Source organism: Ruditapes philippinarum, unplaced genomic scaffold (genome assembly GCF_026571515.1).
Source record: "Ruditapes philippinarum isolate M1 unplaced genomic scaffold, ASM2657151v2 ctg391_1_1_1_1, whole genome shotgun sequence".
Taxonomy (NCBI): domain Eukaryota; kingdom Metazoa; phylum Mollusca; class Bivalvia; order Venerida; family Veneridae; genus Ruditapes; species Ruditapes philippinarum.
The window spans coordinates 15,533-35,624 of NW_026855204.1; the positions used below are offsets into that span (position 1 = coordinate 15,533).

At 32.3% G+C, this 20,092-nt stretch overlaps 2 protein-coding genes across 2 annotated transcripts; one reads left to right on the top strand and one right to left on the bottom strand.

Annotated features, from left to right (window-relative positions):
- Positions 1-4,372: 4,372 nt before the first annotated feature.
- On the bottom strand, positions 4,373-9,553 carry LOC132742477 (uncharacterized). The gene is made up of 5 exons (XM_060730909.1): positions 9,347-9,553; positions 9,002-9,073; positions 7,997-8,098; positions 7,114-7,233; positions 4,373-6,663 (listed from the first exon to the last, which is right to left on the bottom strand). Exons 1-5 carry the CDS (start codon positions 9,455-9,457, stop codon positions 6,415-6,417), a joined length of 654 nt encoding a protein of 217 aa, XP_060586892.1. The 5' UTR covers positions 9,458-9,553; the 3' UTR covers positions 4,373-6,414.
- On the top strand, positions 9,518-19,952 carry LOC132742476 (protein IMPACT-like). Its single transcript, XM_060730908.1, has 10 exons — positions 9,518-9,670; positions 12,509-12,637; positions 12,937-12,989; positions 13,783-13,845; positions 14,146-14,234; positions 15,015-15,143; positions 16,018-16,112; positions 17,159-17,329; positions 18,386-18,520; positions 19,297-19,952. The coding sequence occupies exons 1-10, from the start codon at positions 9,641-9,643 to the stop codon at positions 19,342-19,344; spliced, it is 942 nt and encodes a 313-aa protein (XP_060586891.1). The 5' UTR covers positions 9,518-9,640; the 3' UTR covers positions 19,345-19,952.
- The last annotated feature ends 140 nt before the right edge of the window (positions 19,953-20,092 follow it).

The following is a 20,092-nucleotide window of genomic DNA, read 5'->3' on the forward strand; positions in this document are numbered from 1 at the left end:
GAACTGTTATTCCTTATTTTTAGCTCACCTGTCACAAAGTGACAGGGTGAGCTTTGGTGATCGCTTTTCGTCCGTTGTCCGTCCGTCGTCCGTCTGTAAACTTTTACTTTAAATGACATCTCCTCATAAACCACTAAGCCAATTTCATCCAAACTTCACAGGAATGTTTCTTTGGTGGTCACCTTTAAAAATTGTTCAAAGAATTGAATTCCATGCAGAACTCTGGTTGCCATGGCAACCGAAAGAAAAAACTTTAAATATCTTCTTTTAAAGAACCCAAAGAGCTAGAGCTAAATTATGTAGCATGAAACATCTTCTAATGAGTGCTTACCAAGTTTGTTCAAATAAAAGTATAGGGTCAATATTGGCCCCTCCCCAGGGGGTCATTGATTTTCCCTATATGCATATAGTTAAAACTTAAAAATCTTCTTTTAAAGAACTCAAAGAGGTAGAGCTAAGATATTTAGCTTGAAACATCTTCTAATGAGTGTCTACCAAGTTTGTTCAAATAAAAGCCCCAGGGTCAAAATTGGCCCTGTCCCAGAGGGGTCATTGATTTTCCCTATAAGCATATAGTTAAAACTTAAAAAATCTTCTTTTAAAGAACTCAAAGAGCTAGAGCTAAGATATTTAGCATGAAACATGTTCTAATGGTAGTCTACCAAGTTTGTTCAAATAAAAGCCCTGGGGTCAAAATTGGCCCCGCATCGGGGGTCATTGATTTTCATTATATGTGTATAGCAAAAACTTAAAAAATCTTCTTTGAAAAAACCCAAATAGTTAGAGTCTAGATATTAAGCATAAAACATTTTCTAAGGAGTGTCTACAACATTCATTCAAATAAAAGCCCTGGGGTCAAAACAGGCCCCGCCCCAGGGGTGTGGGGGGAGGTCATTGTTTTTCATTATATGTGTGTAGTTAAAACTTAACATCATGAAACATCTTCTAATTGGTGTCTTCCAAGTTTGTTCAAATAAAAGCCCTGGGGTTTAAACTGGCTCCGCTCCGGGGGCCTATATAGAGGTGATGGACAAATTGTGTATATTTTACTGGAAGGAGCATTGGTTATTTGCCAGCACTTACAGTTTTCCTTGTGTCACTTGCACCCAAATTGCTCTAAAAATATGTGAGCGACCTCAGGGCCATCATGGCCCTCTTGTTGAGGTTTTGCCCTTTAATTTTTAACCAGGTTTTCAATTTTGAAAATCCTGGTTATTAGATTGGGGTATGGCGGGCGGATGGGCGGGCGGGCGTCAAACGAAATTGTGTCCGCTCTGTAACTCTTCAACCCTTTGAAGAATTTTGATGAAACTTCAGACAAATGTTTACCACATCAAGATGACGTGCAGAACGCATGTTCCGCATGGCTGGCTCCAAGGTCAAGGTCACAGTGACATTAACATTGAAAATCCTGTCCGCTCTGTAACTCTTCAACCCTTTGAAGAATTTTGATGAAACTTCAGACAAATGTTTACCACATCAAGATGACGTGCAGAACGCATGTTCCGCATGGCTGGCTCCAAGGTCAAGGTCACAGTGACATTAACATTGAAAATCCTGTCCGCTCTGTAACTCTTCAACCCTTTGAAGAATTTTGATGAAACTTCAGACAAATGTTTTACCACATCAAGATGACGTGCAGAACGCATGTTCCGCATGGCTGGCTCCAAGGTCAAGGTCACAGTGACATTAACATTGAAAATCCTGTTTACATGATTTTAACTTGATTTGGCAGTCAAAGGTCATATCATCTTTGGAGGTAATTTAAAAAAGATATGATATATTATTTCATGTCTACTTTGTAACTTGAAAATTTTAAAAAATTTGAACTTTTCACAGAACCTTGGTCACCAGGTGCCCTGCGGCATATTGTCGGGGTTTTGCGATTGGATAATATTTGACCTAATTATTGCCCTTTGTTTTTTTTCCTTATATAGAATATATAGTGAACAATTTCTTCTGTGCTGAACTCCCTCTACAATTCTCAACGGATTTTGTTCAAACTTTCACAGAAGCTTTGTCATCATGTGCCCTGGCGCATATTGTCAGGGTTTTGTGATTGGATAATATTTGATCTAATTATGGCCCTTTGTTTTTTTTCTTATACAGAATATATAGTGAACAAATTCTTCTGTGCTGAACTTGTCCTACATTTCTCAACGGATTTTGTTCAAACTTTCACAGAAGCTTTGTCACCAAGCACCCTGGCACATATTGTCGGGGTTTTTGATTGGATAATTTTTGACCTAATTATGGCCCTTTGTTTTTTTTTCCTTATACAGAATATATAGTGAACACTTCTTCAGTGGCAATTCCTCCTACATTATTCATGTTTTACATTGCACATAGTTACATTGTTTGTTGCTTGTATTTGTATTTCAAATACAACATATTTATCTGCAATGGTGATAATTGAAAACCTGGTTTCATGGCATTGCCATGTTTCTTGTCTTACATTATTTTTGTCCGGGCCATTTCTCCTAAACTATAAAAGCTAGGGACTTGAAACTTCATGGGATAATAGATCTCAATGAGATAAAGTGCAGTGTTCAAAAATCGGTACTCTGTTCTTTATGATTTTTGAGTTATTGCCCTTTGTTAATTTTCCTTCTTTATTTTTGTCTGGACCATTTCTCCTAAAGTATAAAAGAAATGGACTTGAAATTTCATAGGATGATAGATCTTTTTGTAAAGAAGTGCATTGCACAAGAACCAGTAATCTGTACTTCATGATTTTAGAGTTATTGCCCTTAGTTAATTATAATACTTTATTTTTGTCTGGGCCAATTCTCCTACACTTAAAAAGCTATTGACTTGAAACTTCAGAGGATGATTGATCACATTCAGAAGAAGTGCATTGTACAAGAACTTGTACTCGGCACTTCTCAATTTTTGAGTTATTGCCCTTTGTTAATTTTCTTATGAATAATGGGCTAGTCCAGAGCATAACTTGGTCACTATAAGTTTGATTGACTCCAAATTTGGTATGTAAGCTTTTTTCATTTACTTGAAGTGCAGTGCTTAAGAATCCCTCACAGAGTCCTCCATTTGATCTGTCAGTGTAAAACTTAAAAAGAAATACCTAAATGATAGCTAGAATGTTCACAAGGTGACACATCCAACTCGTGAAATTCTAGTTTCTCTTTCCATCTCTTATTGATGCAGGATAACGAATCTTGAGTAATAATATATGATAATAAATCTATTAGATAAGAACACTGGAACATTCCTTCTAGCAGCACAACCCTCTATTTGGCATCAGCCATCAGTGTTGGTAAACCTTTTCCGTGGGGTACATTTTCTCAGAAACTACAAAAGCTTATCTATTTAAACTTTGTATACATGTTTATTATCAAAATTGTTCACTTCAAACTTGATATACTTGTTCACTATCAGAATATGATAACATTTTAGAAGGGCAGATAATCCAAAAATTTATCTTTGCAAAGTTTAAAACATGTTTGCAGAATTATGCCCCCTTCACTATATTACTAGTACTTTTATTTAACTATCTGACACTGAGAAAAGTGGAGCACACTTTCTGCAGACAGGTCTTGTTAGAGAGTATTGTGGCCAACACAAACAGTAGGTAATTTTTTGTCACAATTCCCTTCTTGTCTATGAAACCTCGTACATAACTGGGTAGTGGTGGCCTAGTTGTTAAGATGTCAGTCTCTCAACCCAAGGGTAATTGATTCAAACCCTACTTGGGCCACAATCATGTTTCCTTATATGACACCAGTACTGGTTATTTCCGGGGCCAACTGGAAAGTGATCTATTAAAATTGCAAGAACTTGTTTCGCTGTCTGGGTTAAATGTTAAACACCTGGAAATAAGTTAAGCAACCCTGGAGATTCGAAATTGGTTGCAATTGACAGCACTGTCATGAGATGTTGTTTTTAATCAAAAATGTAAGTGTTGATATGTATGGTGTTGGAGTGTTTTAAAAAACACTGGTGGATATTTTTGGTAAATTTTGACGATTACGTAACCTAAAATGACATTATGTAGCCAAAGTGTAACAGCCACATGCCCGGATGATCGCCTCAACACTTCTCTTCATACTGCCAGTAAGGTGTCTAATGCGATTTTGAGGTAATTTTGCCATTGTTTGTTCCAGTTGTTGAAGGTTTACTACAGGTGGTTTGTACCATTGCCCAAATAAAATTTAAAATTTCAGTTGTGGTCATGTAAAAATAGAGGCAAAATGCCAGGTGTGCTTAACTCATTTCCAGGTGTATATATTCTTTCATATGATTAAACAGTAAAAAGAGCAGTTGGATTTCACAGTTACTTGAGGTCATCTGTTTATGCACAAAAGAAAGGAAGAACATCTTTATAACAATACCCTTTGTGTTAAAGTAAAAACAATGGTATTTCAATATATTTTATTTAACATAAAATAACATCACATAAATATTTACAAACTTCTTAAATTTAGCCTTTAATGAAATGACCTTTTGGTTGAAAATGGCTAAACTATAAAAAGCTATTTCAAATTAAACACAGAATTTGTTTGTTCAAACACGTCGGTGGCAAGCCATTATTTCTGTGAGCAAGAAATTTTACACTCATTGCTTAGTACTGGTTGTTCCAGGAATAGATTTGAGGGTGTTTCAATAAGCTTATAGCATCCAACACAATCAAACTAAAATAAATTCATATAAGGAATGAAGATCACAATTAAAAGGTTTTTATGTAAAAGAATACTTGTATGTGACATATGGTAGTAAAGAGTTTAGTCAGACATTCTGGATATGAAATCTAACACATCATGAATATGAAATTTACTATGACCAGATATTTCTGCTGACTCTTACAGGGATAATGCAATGAAATATGAATGTAAGTAAGTGTTATTCAAGTTATAAATAACACTGTCTAATCCTTGTGGTTCAATATATTAATCATGTTCACACAGGACTTTTATTAATGGAAGTTTGGGAGTCATTTACTTCTTGATTTTGGCTTATGACTTCCAAAATTTAATGCTTTTTCTTCTTTATCTACATAATGTGACTTCAAATGTCACAATTTTTACATATCTGACTTCCAAATTTAGGAACTTAATGGAAGCCCTGTTCACATTATTCAGTTACGATAGCTTGTTGAAAGTCCTGATTATTAAAATGATGGCAGTGAAAAACCATTGTCACAGCTTTCTTCCTTCTGTATGCTGTTCCAGAAATTGTTTATGGAATTTTGAAAAAAATATATTTCAAAAATCCTCTGCATGAAAGAAATATTCTTTGAATAACAAAGGGCACATGCATGAATTTATTGCTTAAACATTTAAAAACCCTACAAAAATAGCTTGATAATATTTTGTTCTGAAACATTCTATTATGTTTACATACCATTATTAATGTATGTTAAATAGCAGAGACATTCTATGTCACAACATTTTCGGGAATCAACCATAAGATTACGAAAACAAGAGCTGTCGGTAGGACAGCAAAGCTCGACTATTCTTAGTGCTTGATAGTAAAAAAAATGCTTGATACAGTTACCTCCTCCTGTCTACAGGTTGGGGTCATGATGGTGAACAAGTGTGCAAAGTTTCAAAGCCATATGTCAATGGACTTTGAAAATATTTGAACTATTACAAAAACTTTAACGTAAATTCTAAGTCGAAAAAGGGGCATAATTTTGTCAAAATGCTTGATAGAGTTACCTCCTCCTGTCTACAGGTTGGGGTCATGATGGTAAACAAGTGTGCAAAATTTCAAAGCCATATGTCAATGGACTTTGAAAATATTTGAACTATTACAAAAACTTTAACGTAAATTCTAAGTCGAAAAAGGGGCATAATTCTGTCAAAATGCTTGATAGAGTTACCTCCTCCTGTCTACAGGTTGGGGTCATGATGGTAAACAAGTGTGCAAAATTTCAAAGCCATATGTCAATGGACTTTGAAAATATTTGAACTATTACAAAAACTTTAACGTAAATTCTAAGTCGAAAAAGGGGCATAATTCTGTCAAAATGCTTGATAGAGTTACCTCCTCCTGTCTACAGGTTGGGGTCTTGATGGTGAACAAGTGTGCAAAGTTTCAAAGCCATATGTCAATGGACTTTGAAAATATTTGAACTATTACAAAAACTTTAACATAAGTGGTTACGCCGACGCAGACGCCGACGCTCGGGTGACTACAATAGCTCTACTTATTCTTATCGAATAGTCGAGCTAACAACCATACATGTAGTTTTAGCGTTTATAATTTTTATGAAATGTTACATTTGATATGGCTTTATACCCCTACAATGCATAAACAACATTCTTCTTTATCATTCAAACAGTTATACAACCTCGCACTTAATCCAATTGAATGTATTCTGGAACATTTCAATCTATTCAGTAAACTATTTCAATTTTAAAATCACAGGCGCTTTTATCGAACAAACTGACAATATTAACTTTGTGTATCCGTTGAAGGCTGAACATCTGAATTATCTTTGGGTTCATTAACTGTTGATATTGAAGTTTCAGTCTCTCCAACACTTGGTGCAGGGTCAACACTTGGTGCAGGGTCAACACTTGATGCAGGGTCAACACTTGGTGCAGGGTCAACACTTGGTGCAGGGTTTAAATATTGTTCTGTGACAAATATATCTGGAGGCATAAACTCTCCCCTCTCTTCTCTGCTCTGGCCGGACTTTTTCTAAATATACAAAATTACATTTTTCAATTTGATGAGTTACTGATGAACTAATTCTATCTGCGACAGAATGGCCATGTGGTTAACACATCAGACTAGTAATCTAAGGATTCCTAGCCGTGTGGGTTCAAACCCAGTCAAGGGCAAGCCGTTGTTTCCCAGATTAAGACACTCGTTGCTTAGTACTGGTTGGTTTCAGGAACAGATTGGAGAGTGTTTCAATAAGCTTATAGCTTCCAACACAATCAAACTAAAATAAATTTGTATGAACTAAACTAATCTAAATAAGAAATATGCATGTTTATATGTTCATAATGCAAATCTTAATAGCAAATCTAAAACAGGTTGTTCTTTCTTAAGCACAAAATGGAAATAATATTTAATGACAAAATGGGATTGCAAAACCTCAAGAACATAAAAGTACATTATACAGAATGATACAATATTACTTACACCACCCACTAGTGAAGAGAATATTTTCTTAAAACTGCTGAAAGATCCCATATCATTTTCCGCCTTGTTCACACATTCTTCCATATTTGCCACATCTTTTCTTACTATCTTCACAAATTCCTGTAAGTACAATCATTTGAATACTAATAAACACCACTTTCCAAATATAAGTAATATTTGTATTCGCATAATATGGAGACAATAGACATAATAGTGAGACAATAGAATAAGCAATTTCTAGTTCCATCCTTTGGTGAGGCATGATTCCCCCCCCCCCCCCATACACACACTAGAACTTGGACATTGAGTCTAATGGTTATTTGTTTCTCATCCCTGATTCAGAAATTATGTAGGATTAGGCACACTTGCGGGAACTAAATAATTACTGATAAGTTATCAAGGGATGCTGGTTAGGTGGATAGACTGTCGAGAGATGACCAAAATATGTGTTGAAATCAGATTAAAAACCAGAAGAACATTGATTCTAGTAATATTAACGTAGGAAAAGGGAAATATGAAACAAGAGATTATAGGGACTTGAATTCAGAAAAAAATGATAAAAAAGTCATTAACATTTTGAGATACAAAGTTTAACAGTCAAAAATTAGCAATAGCTACTCAAGTCAGATCAGGCCATTACAATCCCATGAAATGTGAAGTTTTGAAAGAGGGAAGTAAAATGAAAAACAATGATTTATATAGACCTTTTTGTAATTCTGTGAATGTAAAATGAATTAACTGTTCCATTTGAAATTCAGTCTTTCGTGATGAACGACTAATTCTTCACAGGCCAGCTTGGCTGTTATGAAAATTTTACAGGCAAGACCCAATTCTACTAGCTACATGTATATGCTAGTGTTGAATTTTTACAGGCTGTTTTTACCTCAAGTTGGTCAATTCTTCTAAAGATCTGCTTCATGTCTTCACACTTTGTCTGAATCTCTTGAACATTTTTATCTACACATAAACTTGTGTCACTTCTTATCTGCAAAAAAAGAGACAGAAAACACCTCAACTGTATCATTTGTATACTCAATACTAAATACATGTAGTTTAACAAGAGACCTGCAGCAAGGATTTAACTCACTACAGTTTTACAGCAGTACTTCTAGACGCTTGACAGAAATCATGATCATAAAGCAGGAAAATGTTGGGTTTTATTTGGAAAAAATATTGCTTTTTCTGGGTTTCACACATTTTTCATACATGATTGTATTTAAATTAGAGAAGATGAATTAGCTGTCTTGAAGTGCATTATGGCAGTTGAAAAGGCAAGGCTTTGGCATTCAATCATCCAGATGCCCGTTCGAAATTTACCAGAATACAACATAAAGCATTGTGCTCTAAAGAGAAGACAATCATACAACTTGAACAATTGGACAACATTTTTTGCAATTCGGATAATAGTAAATAATCAAAATTATTTTGAGAGAGCTTTCAACATGTTGCTTACTAAGTTAAAACTGATTGGCAAGTACATATAATCTATTTATAATGAACAGAAATTTAAAGTTTGTAACCTATTTTAAAGAAGTCAACAAATATTTTTGTTCTACAAACCTTGTTAAAAATGGCAAATTTTAAGCAACTGTAACACAATAGATTCAGACTTTCTTTACATGGAATTATCATGTCATAAATATTGAAATCATAATGCTGCGACATGGGTAGCAAAATTAATTGTCTCCAGTATTTGCCAGGTTATCCTGAAGCCTGTACAGACAAGTGAAATTTTTCCAGAATTTTCTTCATAAACAGTCTTTGGACAAGTAAAGAAAGCTCGAGATAAAACCGGTACAAAATGTAAATGTAAGTTATGTTAAAGTAAGTCAAAATAGGCCTATATACACAATAAGGATTCTTGACAGTACAGGAGTAGATAACATACCGTGTCAACCAAACCTCCAAACTCGTCCAACTTTGTTAACATTTCTTCTATGCTGTTATAAAATGTCTGCCTCTGAAATGTGTATATTATCAAAAGACAAAAAATTATTTTTTTCAATAAAATTATTATAACAGATTATAACATGATAAAAATATAGCTATCACTGTTTATGTTTTCATTTTACAACTGCAGTTGTAATTAGCTATTTATCAACATTTCTTCTGATGCTGTTTATTTCTGTTATGATGTATAAAATCTTGATGCTCGGGCTATTGCCAGGTGTTAAATACTGTTAAATTGCAAAATTATACAAGTTTTTGAATCTGATCAACATCTTAGTCTCACCTCCTTTGATGAATCCACCTCTAAATACTGGGAATAATCTTTTGCCAGCTCGTGCAAATCAGATTCTAGAATATAATGATTATTTTCTTCCATGGCATGATCCTCTAACATGTTTAACGATCTCAAAACGATGTTATTTTACAAATAAATGCAAACCAAATTCGCTTCCGTATCAGAATCGATTAGAAGAGTATTCACGATCATGTGACCTAATCACGTGACGTAAATATGTCTGCGCCCACGTAAACAAAACCAAAAGTGGATGAATTTTGTTATGAAAAATACCAAATAGACATGTCAAATGAAGATAACGCAACTTTACAGGTAATTAACAGTGTTGGATAATTATATGTGCACTTTGATCATGAAAGATTATCAATGATCATTTAGTTGTCAGCTAGTAACCTGGTAGGCTGGTGGTAGACAGACGTTTCACTATTGAGACGGTTCACACCAAGACGGTTCACACCAAGACGTTTCACTCCCAAATGGGAGTGAAACGTCTTGAAGACGTTTTACTCCCTTCTTATACCAAAATTATTTTGATACTTATGATATACTAAAATAGTCCTAAAATATTGAATTGAATTGAACTAAAATAGACCTTAAATTTAATAAAAATAAATTAAAAAGGGGAATTTCACTTTTTTGTCAATGACTTAAAACTTTGTACTTTAAGTTCTATCATTTCAGATCTTTTGTAAACATGGACTCAATAGGCAATTTTAATTTAAAGCATAACAATCTTGTGACAACAATTAACTTTGAGTAATGTGTCTTTTTGTAGTTAATTTTAATCATGGGATAAAAAAATTGTTAAATTATTTAATGCTAGTATAGTGCTTTTGCGATATATGTCAAAAAATTTAATGGCCATTGAAATCAGAAATATCTTTAAATTTAATTAGGAGCCTTAGGACTTTTTCAATATTTGTCATATTTGTATAATCATTTTTTGTGGCTAAAATTCATTATTATATAAACAAAACTTATGGCTGTTGGCTGTTGTCAAAAAATATTTTAATGGTCCAATAAACAACTGATTAGTAAACTGTTGGTGCAGTGTTTATACAACTGATTTAATAGTGGTGTCAAACTGTTAGTTGATTGTCTCAGTGTTTATACAACTAATTAGGCGATGAGATAATACCACAATTACTTAAGTTTGTTTAATGGCTACTGTTTAATAAATTGATGAAGAAACTAACTTATTTTATACATATGTTTCGCATTTCATTTTTTAAGACTTACAAAAAATAATCATTATATAGTCAATTTATTAATATATTGATTTTTTTTATTATTTGAACAATATTAATTACTTTACTGGTATTTAAACTGATACTTATAATATGTCTTTGTTGTTCTTTCTATGTTATTATATTTTTTTAATTTACTATAAACAGAATTTTCTCATGTTGTTACACTTATAATAAAAGTGATATTTCAGAAATTTGTCTTTCATGTACACATCTTATCACTCAACCCATAATTAAATGAGTAATCTTCTAATAATTCGTATTAACAATACCATTGAAATCAACAAAATGAAACATTAAATTGAATTTCCTTTTTACACTGCTTGATATTAATGAAATTAAAATTGTGTTAACTTTCCTAGTAAACATCTCTAAAAAAATTGGGAGTGAAACGTCCATACAATTGACAAAATGGGAGTGAAACGTCTAGGTGTGAACCGTCTTGGGAGTGAAACGTCTCAATAGTGAAACGTCTTGGGAGTGAAACGTCTGACATTCTAGGCTGGTAATGCACAGGTATGACTAGTTCAATAGATTAGACGTTACAGGCTTGTTATAGTTTTATGTTACGTATTAAACATGGAAAATGAAAAATGTAAACTATCAGATTAATGAATGATAAATATGAAATAGGTTACGTATAGGTCTTATAATTAGGACTACTGGTTGGAGACATAACTCCGACGCATAGATAACCCCAACACTTGGTTTAATTTTTATATTTATCTTATTTTGTCAACAAACAAACACATAGTCACCTAGTAAAAAAGGAGAAGGCCAGACTGTGATGAGATTTTTTTAAATTTGGTAAACTTTTAAAAGTGTTTATGTTGATCACAATTTCTGTTACAAAAACGCCCACAAAACGTTCTTTTTACTTGACTTCCAGATGGTAGTTAGAATTGTCTTGACTGACATGGGAAAATTTCTTTAAAAAAATGGTAATTATCAATAAGGCATAGATAATGCATATAAAATGTAAAAATAAATGATTGATTCTAATTTTCAAGCTAGTTTTTACTTTTAAATTAAAGTGTCGACTTTATCTACTGTCCAGAGTTAAAAAGGCCATGTTTGGATACCGTATTCAGGACCCTAAGGAAGTAACAGTTTCAATTTCAATAAAGGAAATTTGCATATGATTATAAATGTTTGAACCGAACTTTGTGTAGGTGGGTGAAAATTTAAGATATACACAAAAATAAAAACGATATTTAAGAAAAATAGTGATTTAGTGTCGGAGTTATCTCTCCAACCAGTAAGGTATGACATGAATTCAAGTTTCTCGTGCAAACACCTCTGTTTATTTAAATAAAACGCACATATTTAAAAGCATGCACCTAATGCATTTTTTCAAACATTCATGACCCTGCCGTGGTACTGACACTTGCAATGGGATGTGCGGCTCCAAACGTCTTACAATCCAAAAAAAATTTAGTGTCCAACTTTATTTGTCATCCAATGAAAACGCTGTATTTCTTAAAAAGTTTGTGCGTTAATTTTCATAGAAGTACAAAAGTCGATACTATATCGAATTCTGTCCATAGTCGACTTCTATTTTTCATAGTACTTCATAAAACCGCATAGTGACTATGCTATATCGCTCCCGTCGAAGTTTCTAATTTCTGTAGAACAGCACGGATGAACACTAACATATATGTAGAATATATATTCGTTAATCCCAGTATAAATAATAATACTTATCATATAGACTAATTATATCAGTATACTTAATATACATCTACGAATATACATCTACGCTGTTTTGAAAAAAAACACAAATGAATAAATAATTAAAAAAAAAAACAATAACAAACAAACATATTTCAACGTCTATGCATTTTTATAATTTATAATTAATTAGATGTGAATCTGTTTAATAAATAGAGTCTATCTTATATAGAGAGATGAAATAGAAGCCCTGTCAGCAATCTATGGGGATGAATGGTGCATTGTTGATGAAGAACACAAGATATACTGTATAGAGGTCACAGATGGACAAACTAAACCAGTCTGGAAAATTTGTATACAAGTACTTAAAAAAGTTCTTCAGAAGTTTAAAAAGTTTTCAGAAAAAAAATCTTTAATAAACATCTTTAATTAACAGATTTGATTTGATTAAAAAAAACATGCCTGTAATTTTGGTTCAATTATGTGTTCAACTATTATTTAAAAAAGATCATTATAAGCTGTATCAAAACTTTAGAAGTGGCTGTGAACCAGTTCTTTGTTAGCAATGTGCTCTATATAATTATGTAAGAATTTTTTGTAGTTTAAAATATCTTCTATCCATACAAAATTAAGAAGTAAAACATTTAGTAAATCTTTTAGGTTCATCTCCCAGAAGATTATCCAAGTGAGTCTCCGCCTGAATATCAAATAAAGTAAGATGATTACCAGCATCTATTTTTTTATAACTAGTATTCTAGAAAATATTACATGAACGTGGATCCCATATATTGAATTTACTCATTAAATTCATTAATTTTGATTCAGAGTTTACACATACTCAAATATTTTTATAAACTGTTATATACTCTGATCCTACAGAGAAAACCAAAGAAAACAAACATTTGGTTTTATCTCCCTATTAAGGCATCTATAAAACAAAAGTGACACATGTGTGATTATGCTCATTTACATATTAATTTCACAACTATTTTTACCTATCTCAAAAAGCGGCACACTGTGACAGGTATGAGATAAATCAGCATATTTTTAGCTTGACTCTTTGAAGAATAGATAATATCAGAGCCATTGTTATTGTAACACTTTGGTTAAGTTCTTATTTTCTTCATCATAACCGGGCATTGATGTTTTGCTTTTAAATTTGAAATGTTTTTATATGACTCCACCATACATGTGAACTTTTTTCGATGGTCAAGTGGGAGGTTTTTCTTCAAAAAGAGGGAGATTTAAGAATTTGCAATAAACAAAGAAGGAAAATCTGATATCAGAAATAGGGAGATTTCTTTAATTTTCGAAAATACCCCTTATTCTAAGAAAAATCTTTGAAAATATATGGCTGCAGAAAGTGGGAGTCTCCCTCTTAAAGTGGGAGAGTTCACATGTATGCTCCACTTGTAGGCAAGATGCTAAATTCCTAATACTTATGCCTTTTTTAAATATTCCAAAAGGTGTACTGAATTACCTGTGTTTTTTTTCCTGCTTTTCTAGTGCACCATGGCTACGTGGAGATGAAAAAAGGAATTTAGAAGCGGCATTAGCAGACATTTACTGGTAACAGATTATAGAAATTTAGTAAAGAATAAACTGTATATATATAAATTCATTCTGTTATGAACTTTCACTTTTGCTTCATATTAAATGACAAAATGAAAGGCTTATATCATCTATACATTGGTAATATTACAACTTGAAATATTTCGTCATTCTCTTTGAGAGAGTTCTATCAAAAGATTGTTGCCGGCAGATATTTAATTTGACAATGATAAAATTTGTTTGCTTTTCAGCCTCCAGCCCATGCAAAAATACACAATATACTTACAAAATGTTTAAATTTGAAGCTTTTTTTTTCAGTGAGAATCTTGGAGAAAGTATTGTATATCTGTGGACAGAGAAAATACGAGAGTTTCTGCAAGCTAAAATAACATCTCCAGTTAGTGATGGTATATTGCATTTTTACACATTTTGGACTGGTCATGGAAATTCATATATACCCCCCACTTATATTTCAGTCCTTTGCCTTGTAAACATACTGCTAAGAATGCTGGATTTAAGATGCTCCCTTACAGTAGAAAAATGCTCCTCTGTATGTGTGTGGCACAGAGAATGACAATTTGAAAAGGAAGACTTAACAGCTTGTTTCAGGGCTACCTGCTTTTCATATTGTCTCAGGTTACTGTACATTTAGGTTTTCACTTAAATTATCACCAATTTGTGCTTTAAAATAAACCCTTTAAGGGCATAATTGGTAACATTTCCTGATTTGACAGGGAAAGCTACTTTTTATGCCTTAATGGAGGGATGGACACTCATTAAGCATAGCGTACATAACTATATTTGTGTGTGGTTTAAACCCTGCTTTTGTCAAAAAGTGAGTTTTAATCTTTGCATATTGTCATTTTTCTGCATATCCTTATGAATCCCGAGTTATTAGAATATACAGAATTTATTTTAGTTTGATTGTGTAGAAAGCAATAAGTTTATAGACACACTCTGTTATTTGTTCCAGGAACCAACAAATAATGAGCACCAAGTGAGCATTGGGTGTAAAGTTTCTTGCTCAAAGTAACAATTACTCATGTTATACTTGCCCAAAATGTCATTAAAACTCATCACAAGCTTATGTCATAACTTTGTGACTAATTTTTTGGTTCCAAAATGTCCTCATTCATGATGAAATTTGTTTAACTAGCAATAAATAAATAAGATACTATTACCTTCAGGTGGAGAGCAGTTATCAGGTGAACGTCAAATAAACTTGACAACAGAAGTTGACCACGGTGATGACTTTGATCTCAGCTTAATAGAAACACTGTCCAATCATTCTGACCACAGCATAGAAACATCAGATGGTATGTAAAATCCCAATGGTACCATATTATACTAGTAGTTTATTTTCTAGAAAATGATGTTATATCAATGTTTGTACTTCCTTGGTGCAATTACAGGTTTGGTTAATGATTGTTTAATTTGATCATTTTCTGCATACTTAAAATACAGATATATTATGAATGAAATAAAGCTTGGAGTATACTGTAAGTAAGTCATTGTTTCAACAGAATATATATTTATCATAGGTTTGAACTTAAGTGATTGAACTTGTCTTAGGTTTGAACTTAAGTGATTGTAATGTGTAATTGTGTCTATGTTTAAACCTTTGATCTGCTGGAACCAAAAGTGATTAGCATTTACCTCCAGTATAGAGTCAGGACAGACTAGGCTCTATATTGTTGGCCGACTTACTTTATATATTCATTGATCATTGACAGTTCGAACAAGAGCCACCTCCTAGTTGGGGCCATGCTCAACATTATCTTATTTCTAAAGCCAAACACATCAGAGGAAGAATATTAATTTCTTAAGTTGAGCTAAAAATGGAACCTGGAAAAGTCTATTTTAGAATTGAAGCATATTAACAGTTAAATTGGATATGTTTTTACTCAGAGCATTTCTTCATACATCATTGTTTCAAGTGATTTGTATTAACATTAGGTAGTGATGCATCTGACGCTTGCGAAAAATTAATGCAGAATTATTCCATTACAAAAATAGATCTACTTAATCATGATTTGCTTAGCTATTGATTTATTGTTGTTTATTGTTGTTTTAAATTTGAATCATTGTAAATGATACACTTACCTGCCCTGTATGTTTAATATGGGAATACATAATTATATAAGAATAAATTATTTTGATAATTTATGTATTTTATTGTTTATCTTCTAGATTTGGAGTGTCCTGTAATAACACATGGAGCATGCGTCACAGACAGACGTAGTACGTTTCAACCGCATTTAGCTCCAGTCTCACATAAATGCCAGGTACCAGTTATCATCATATCATATCTGATATTCTTAAAGTATCCAGTATATTTCTATTTGAATTCAGTAGCAACTTCTTCGAGGTGCTGAACATAATGGCATCCTCCTAAAAACATTGCTACCAAAAAAAATAACTTGCATCAAGTCATATTAAAGCTGCATGCCTTCGGACGAGCCAAAATATTTCAAGAAAATTAAACTTGGGGAATATGTACTAAGATTTTAAGAAAAGTAAAAATATTAAAGATTCAAGTGATAATTTATATCTTGTGTGCAATTAATCACTAATTTTTGCAGTATTAATCACTATAATTCTACTGCGTTAGTAATGCAGTAGGGGCTATTTTTGCATATTTTGACCTCTTTTTGGTAATTTACGTGGATCATAAGTGCCGATTGCAATGTGTCAATTACATTCTTTGTTCACTTAACAATATTTTACCTTTCATTTCAAAATTTTCATGAAATTAGGACATATCTGGAGGCGTGCTGCTTTAAAGCTGCAATAAGGAATTGATTTTTGTGGCTCTTTGTGTTTTTATACTATGCCAGAAATTTCATTTAAAAGCACAAACATTTTTGGAAATGTTTCTGATGAATTTGAGTCTTTTTGTCACAATTTATAGTTTATGTAAGATGGTCTACTCTGAGACTTTTGGCCTCAATGTTATAAAACGTTCTGTCTCAAATCTCAGGATTTTCATTCTGTAAATAAATGTTATCTGACTAATCATAATCCAGAGAACTGAGTTTAGAAAATTGCTTTATAATCTCAAACCATGGTTTCCGGACTGAGTCTAATATAAGTAAAAAATCTAAACAAATTGTTTTAGATTTTATTAAGAAGTTACCCTGTCAAAAGACATAAAATCAAGTTTTTCTAATATTTTTTTTGGCTTTGATAGGAGATTTTTACATCTGAAATTGTGTTGAGCAATTGTTTTTCTTTTTTATCACCTGTATGCAAAGGAATGGAATATGTCATGGTATAGCACCAAAAGAAAACACATACATGTATTGACCAAAAGATTTAATTGTCATTTCAGATCAAGATGGTTCTGGATAAGCTATATGAGAACAAAAAGATAGCTAATGCAACACATAATATATATGCTTACCGGATCACCACTAGTAAAGGCTCTAATAATGTTATGTTACAAGGCTGTGAAGATGATGGTGAAACCCATGCTGGGGGTAGAATGTTACATCTACTACAAGTAAGAACAAGTTTGAAGACAATCCATTCAAAAATAACAAAGTAACAACCAATAACAGCATGAACAAGCAAAAATTGGACTTTTAACCTTGAAGGTCAAGGTCATTTATGGATGAAGGTCAAGGTTAGTGTGGTCTACTGAAAGGTCTTGTCCCAAGGGTTGTTGTGGCCAAGTATGAAGACAATACACCAAGAAATAAAAAAGTTATGATCCAGGTACAAGTTTTCGGACGGCAACGGCAACGGAGACGGCAACGGCAACGCCGACCTGACTATAACAATACCTCTACTTTTTTTTTTCAAAAAAAAAAAAGTCGAGCTAACAATGATCTGATTGATTCTAATTATGTGGTCTCTGGAAGTAATTCTGTTATTAAGATTTTGCAAATTAAAATGAAATTGAATTTGGGCATTGGATAGCAGGTAGGGTTGGGATTTTATACATGATTTTATCTAGGGAACAAAATTTGACAAATTATCTTATCTACGAAACAAAATCTCACTTCTGAGAGTTCCTCCCAAAATAATCAATTTTTATTTTAGTTTTTAATTCTTTTCACCATAGTAGGCCTTTTTTGTCTCTTAAAAGAATGAAATGAATTACTTTAATTCAAGTAGATGTTCTTGCTTTGACATAGGAAATTGAAATGTAACTTTTGAATTTTATTTTGATATATCATTTTACAGTGAAATTATGAAATATACAATTACAGTAGCCAAACTATTTGAAAGAGTAAGGGAGTGTCTATCATAAATAAATGGAAATTCTAGCAGAAATGTATTCAATTGTGAATAAAATTGTAAAAAAAATACAAATACATAAATATTTGTGGAATTCAAGTTAAGTGTTGTACTTTACAGAATGAATTTTCATTTGAAGATAATTTGATAAAGTCATGAAGGAAAGTGTATTTTATATCCATTTATAATATACAATGACTATTTTTCTTTAACAAGTTAATTTCTGTTCAAAATTATGTTCCCATGAAATAAAAAATAATGTAAGTATGAAATAATAAGATGTACAGCTACATGGATACAAAACTTTCATTTACAGATATTAAATGCAGAGAATGTGATTGTGATAGTATCAAGATGGTACGGGGGTATATTACTGGGTCCTGATAGATTTAAACATATCAATAATTGTACACGGACAATTCTACAAGAGTGTGATTACATCAAAGAGAAGGTAACTCTATCAAGTACTTTTTTCTTTTCTTTTTGAATTAATAAATGAAATCAACAGTTTTTTTATTAAATATGTGAATTCACTACCATATCATAGGAAAGTTTATGTTCTTTAATTATATATTTTTATAATCATGAATATGTTAAAGGAATAAGATAAAAACACACATCTTAGGGTAATAGTGCATATTTGCAACACCAGAACTGAAATAACACCCAAGGTAGAGAAACATTTTAAAATAATAAAGTGAGCAGAGCTGCCAGGGGAGAGAACTAGAATATTACATTTTCTTAAGTCAAGATTGATTACTCCCCCTGGGGACTATTGCAAAACATTATTGACAGGGTGATATACATTCTCAGGATGATAGATCAAAATAACACCATGTGACATTACATAAGGCTATACCTCTCCAATATACCAGACTTAAAAAGTTTATTTGTAGAGATCTCATGACTTGTGCAGACTAAAGTCAATTTGTAGAGGTCTAACTTTCTATTTGTTACCATAAGTCTGTTGGTTTGAACGAACAATTGTAGATGACTACCAAAACACACTTGCTTTGTAGGCTGGTTAGTTCATTTGTAGAGGATTACTAAAATACACTTCAATTGAAGCTCTTGTGTCCATTTGTTAAGTTCTACCAAATTTAAACTCCATTTTGCAGGTACACGTCTTAAAAATACTTATGCCTCAATGAAGAATTGTCATTGGGCATGGTCCTATAGAACTTACATACATTTATTTTGCACTTAGAACTATTTTATCTCTTGCAGGGAGATAAGAAAGGACCCAAAAGTAGTGGTGAGAAGAAGAAAAGGTGATGCCAGATCTGTGTTGTGATAAACTGGTTTAATATACAATATAATTGTGATTAATAAGAATTCTGTGAAGGTGCACATGTGCCATGCATTTAGTAGCAAGTTGTGTTTCACACTTTATTTGTTTCCAAAAACATTTCTTTCAGATTATATTTCATTACAATGTCTGCTCAAGGAAACAGTGTTGGACTCTGTATTTTTGTATCTTTTTGTAGCTGTTGGCATTATTTTTTTGTTCTTGTGGATAGAATGTTTTATAAATTTTTATATATTTTTTATCAATTTTTATTAAAAATGTCAAAATTCTCAAATTATTCAACTAGTCCTTGCCTAAAAAATATACAAGATGTGATTGAATGACATTCTGAAAGCCTTTATATCTTATTCTTAGCAAATTGAATAAATGTTATAGTTATAGGCTTCTAAGTTTGGGGGAATGCTTGTTCGGAACAGGGTATTACTTGTACAGATTCTTTTAAATATTTTTGCCAGTATAAAATTGAAATACTGAAAAAATAACTTATGTTGCCGATATTTGGATCTCCTTTATGTGGAATGTTTTTATTGTTTTGTTTTAAATGAAAAATTGTAAATAAATATCTTTATACCTACTTATTTTGGATTTTGATGACCATCCATGGCAATGAATGCTGTTATACAGAAAATATAAAATATATACAGATAAGTTTCAACCAAATGCACTTATTTCTCAAATTCTATATTTGGTTTGATCTCCTTCATGGAGCTAAAT

What these genes read in the sequence shown, in the direction of transcription:
- LOC132742476 (XM_060730908.1), top strand. Translation starts at nt 9,641, where the DNA reads ATGTCAAATGAAGATAACGCAACTTTACAG. An exon ending in TCTGGAAAATTTGTATACAA is followed by an intron (nt 12,638 to 12,936) that starts GTACTTAAAAAA and finishes TAAATCTTTTAG; the next exon opens with GTTCATCTCCCAGAAGATTA. An exon ending in GTGATTACATCAAAGAGAAG is followed by an intron (nt 18,521 to 19,296) that starts GTAACTCTATCA and finishes TATCTCTTGCAG; the next exon opens with GGAGATAAGAAAGGACCCAA.
- LOC132742477 (XM_060730909.1), bottom strand. Translation starts at nt 9,457, where the DNA reads ATGTTAGAGGATCATGCCATGGAAGAAAATAATCATTATATTCTAGAA. An exon ending in AGGTGGATTCATCAAAGGAG is followed by an intron (nt 9,074 to 9,346) that starts GTGAGACTAAGA and finishes TACACATTTCAG; the next exon opens with AGGCAGACATTTTATAACAG. An exon ending in GAAGAATTGACCAACTTGAG is followed by an intron (nt 7,234 to 7,996) that starts GTAAAAACAGCC and finishes TTGTACTTACAG; the next exon opens with GAATTTGTGAAGATAGTAAG.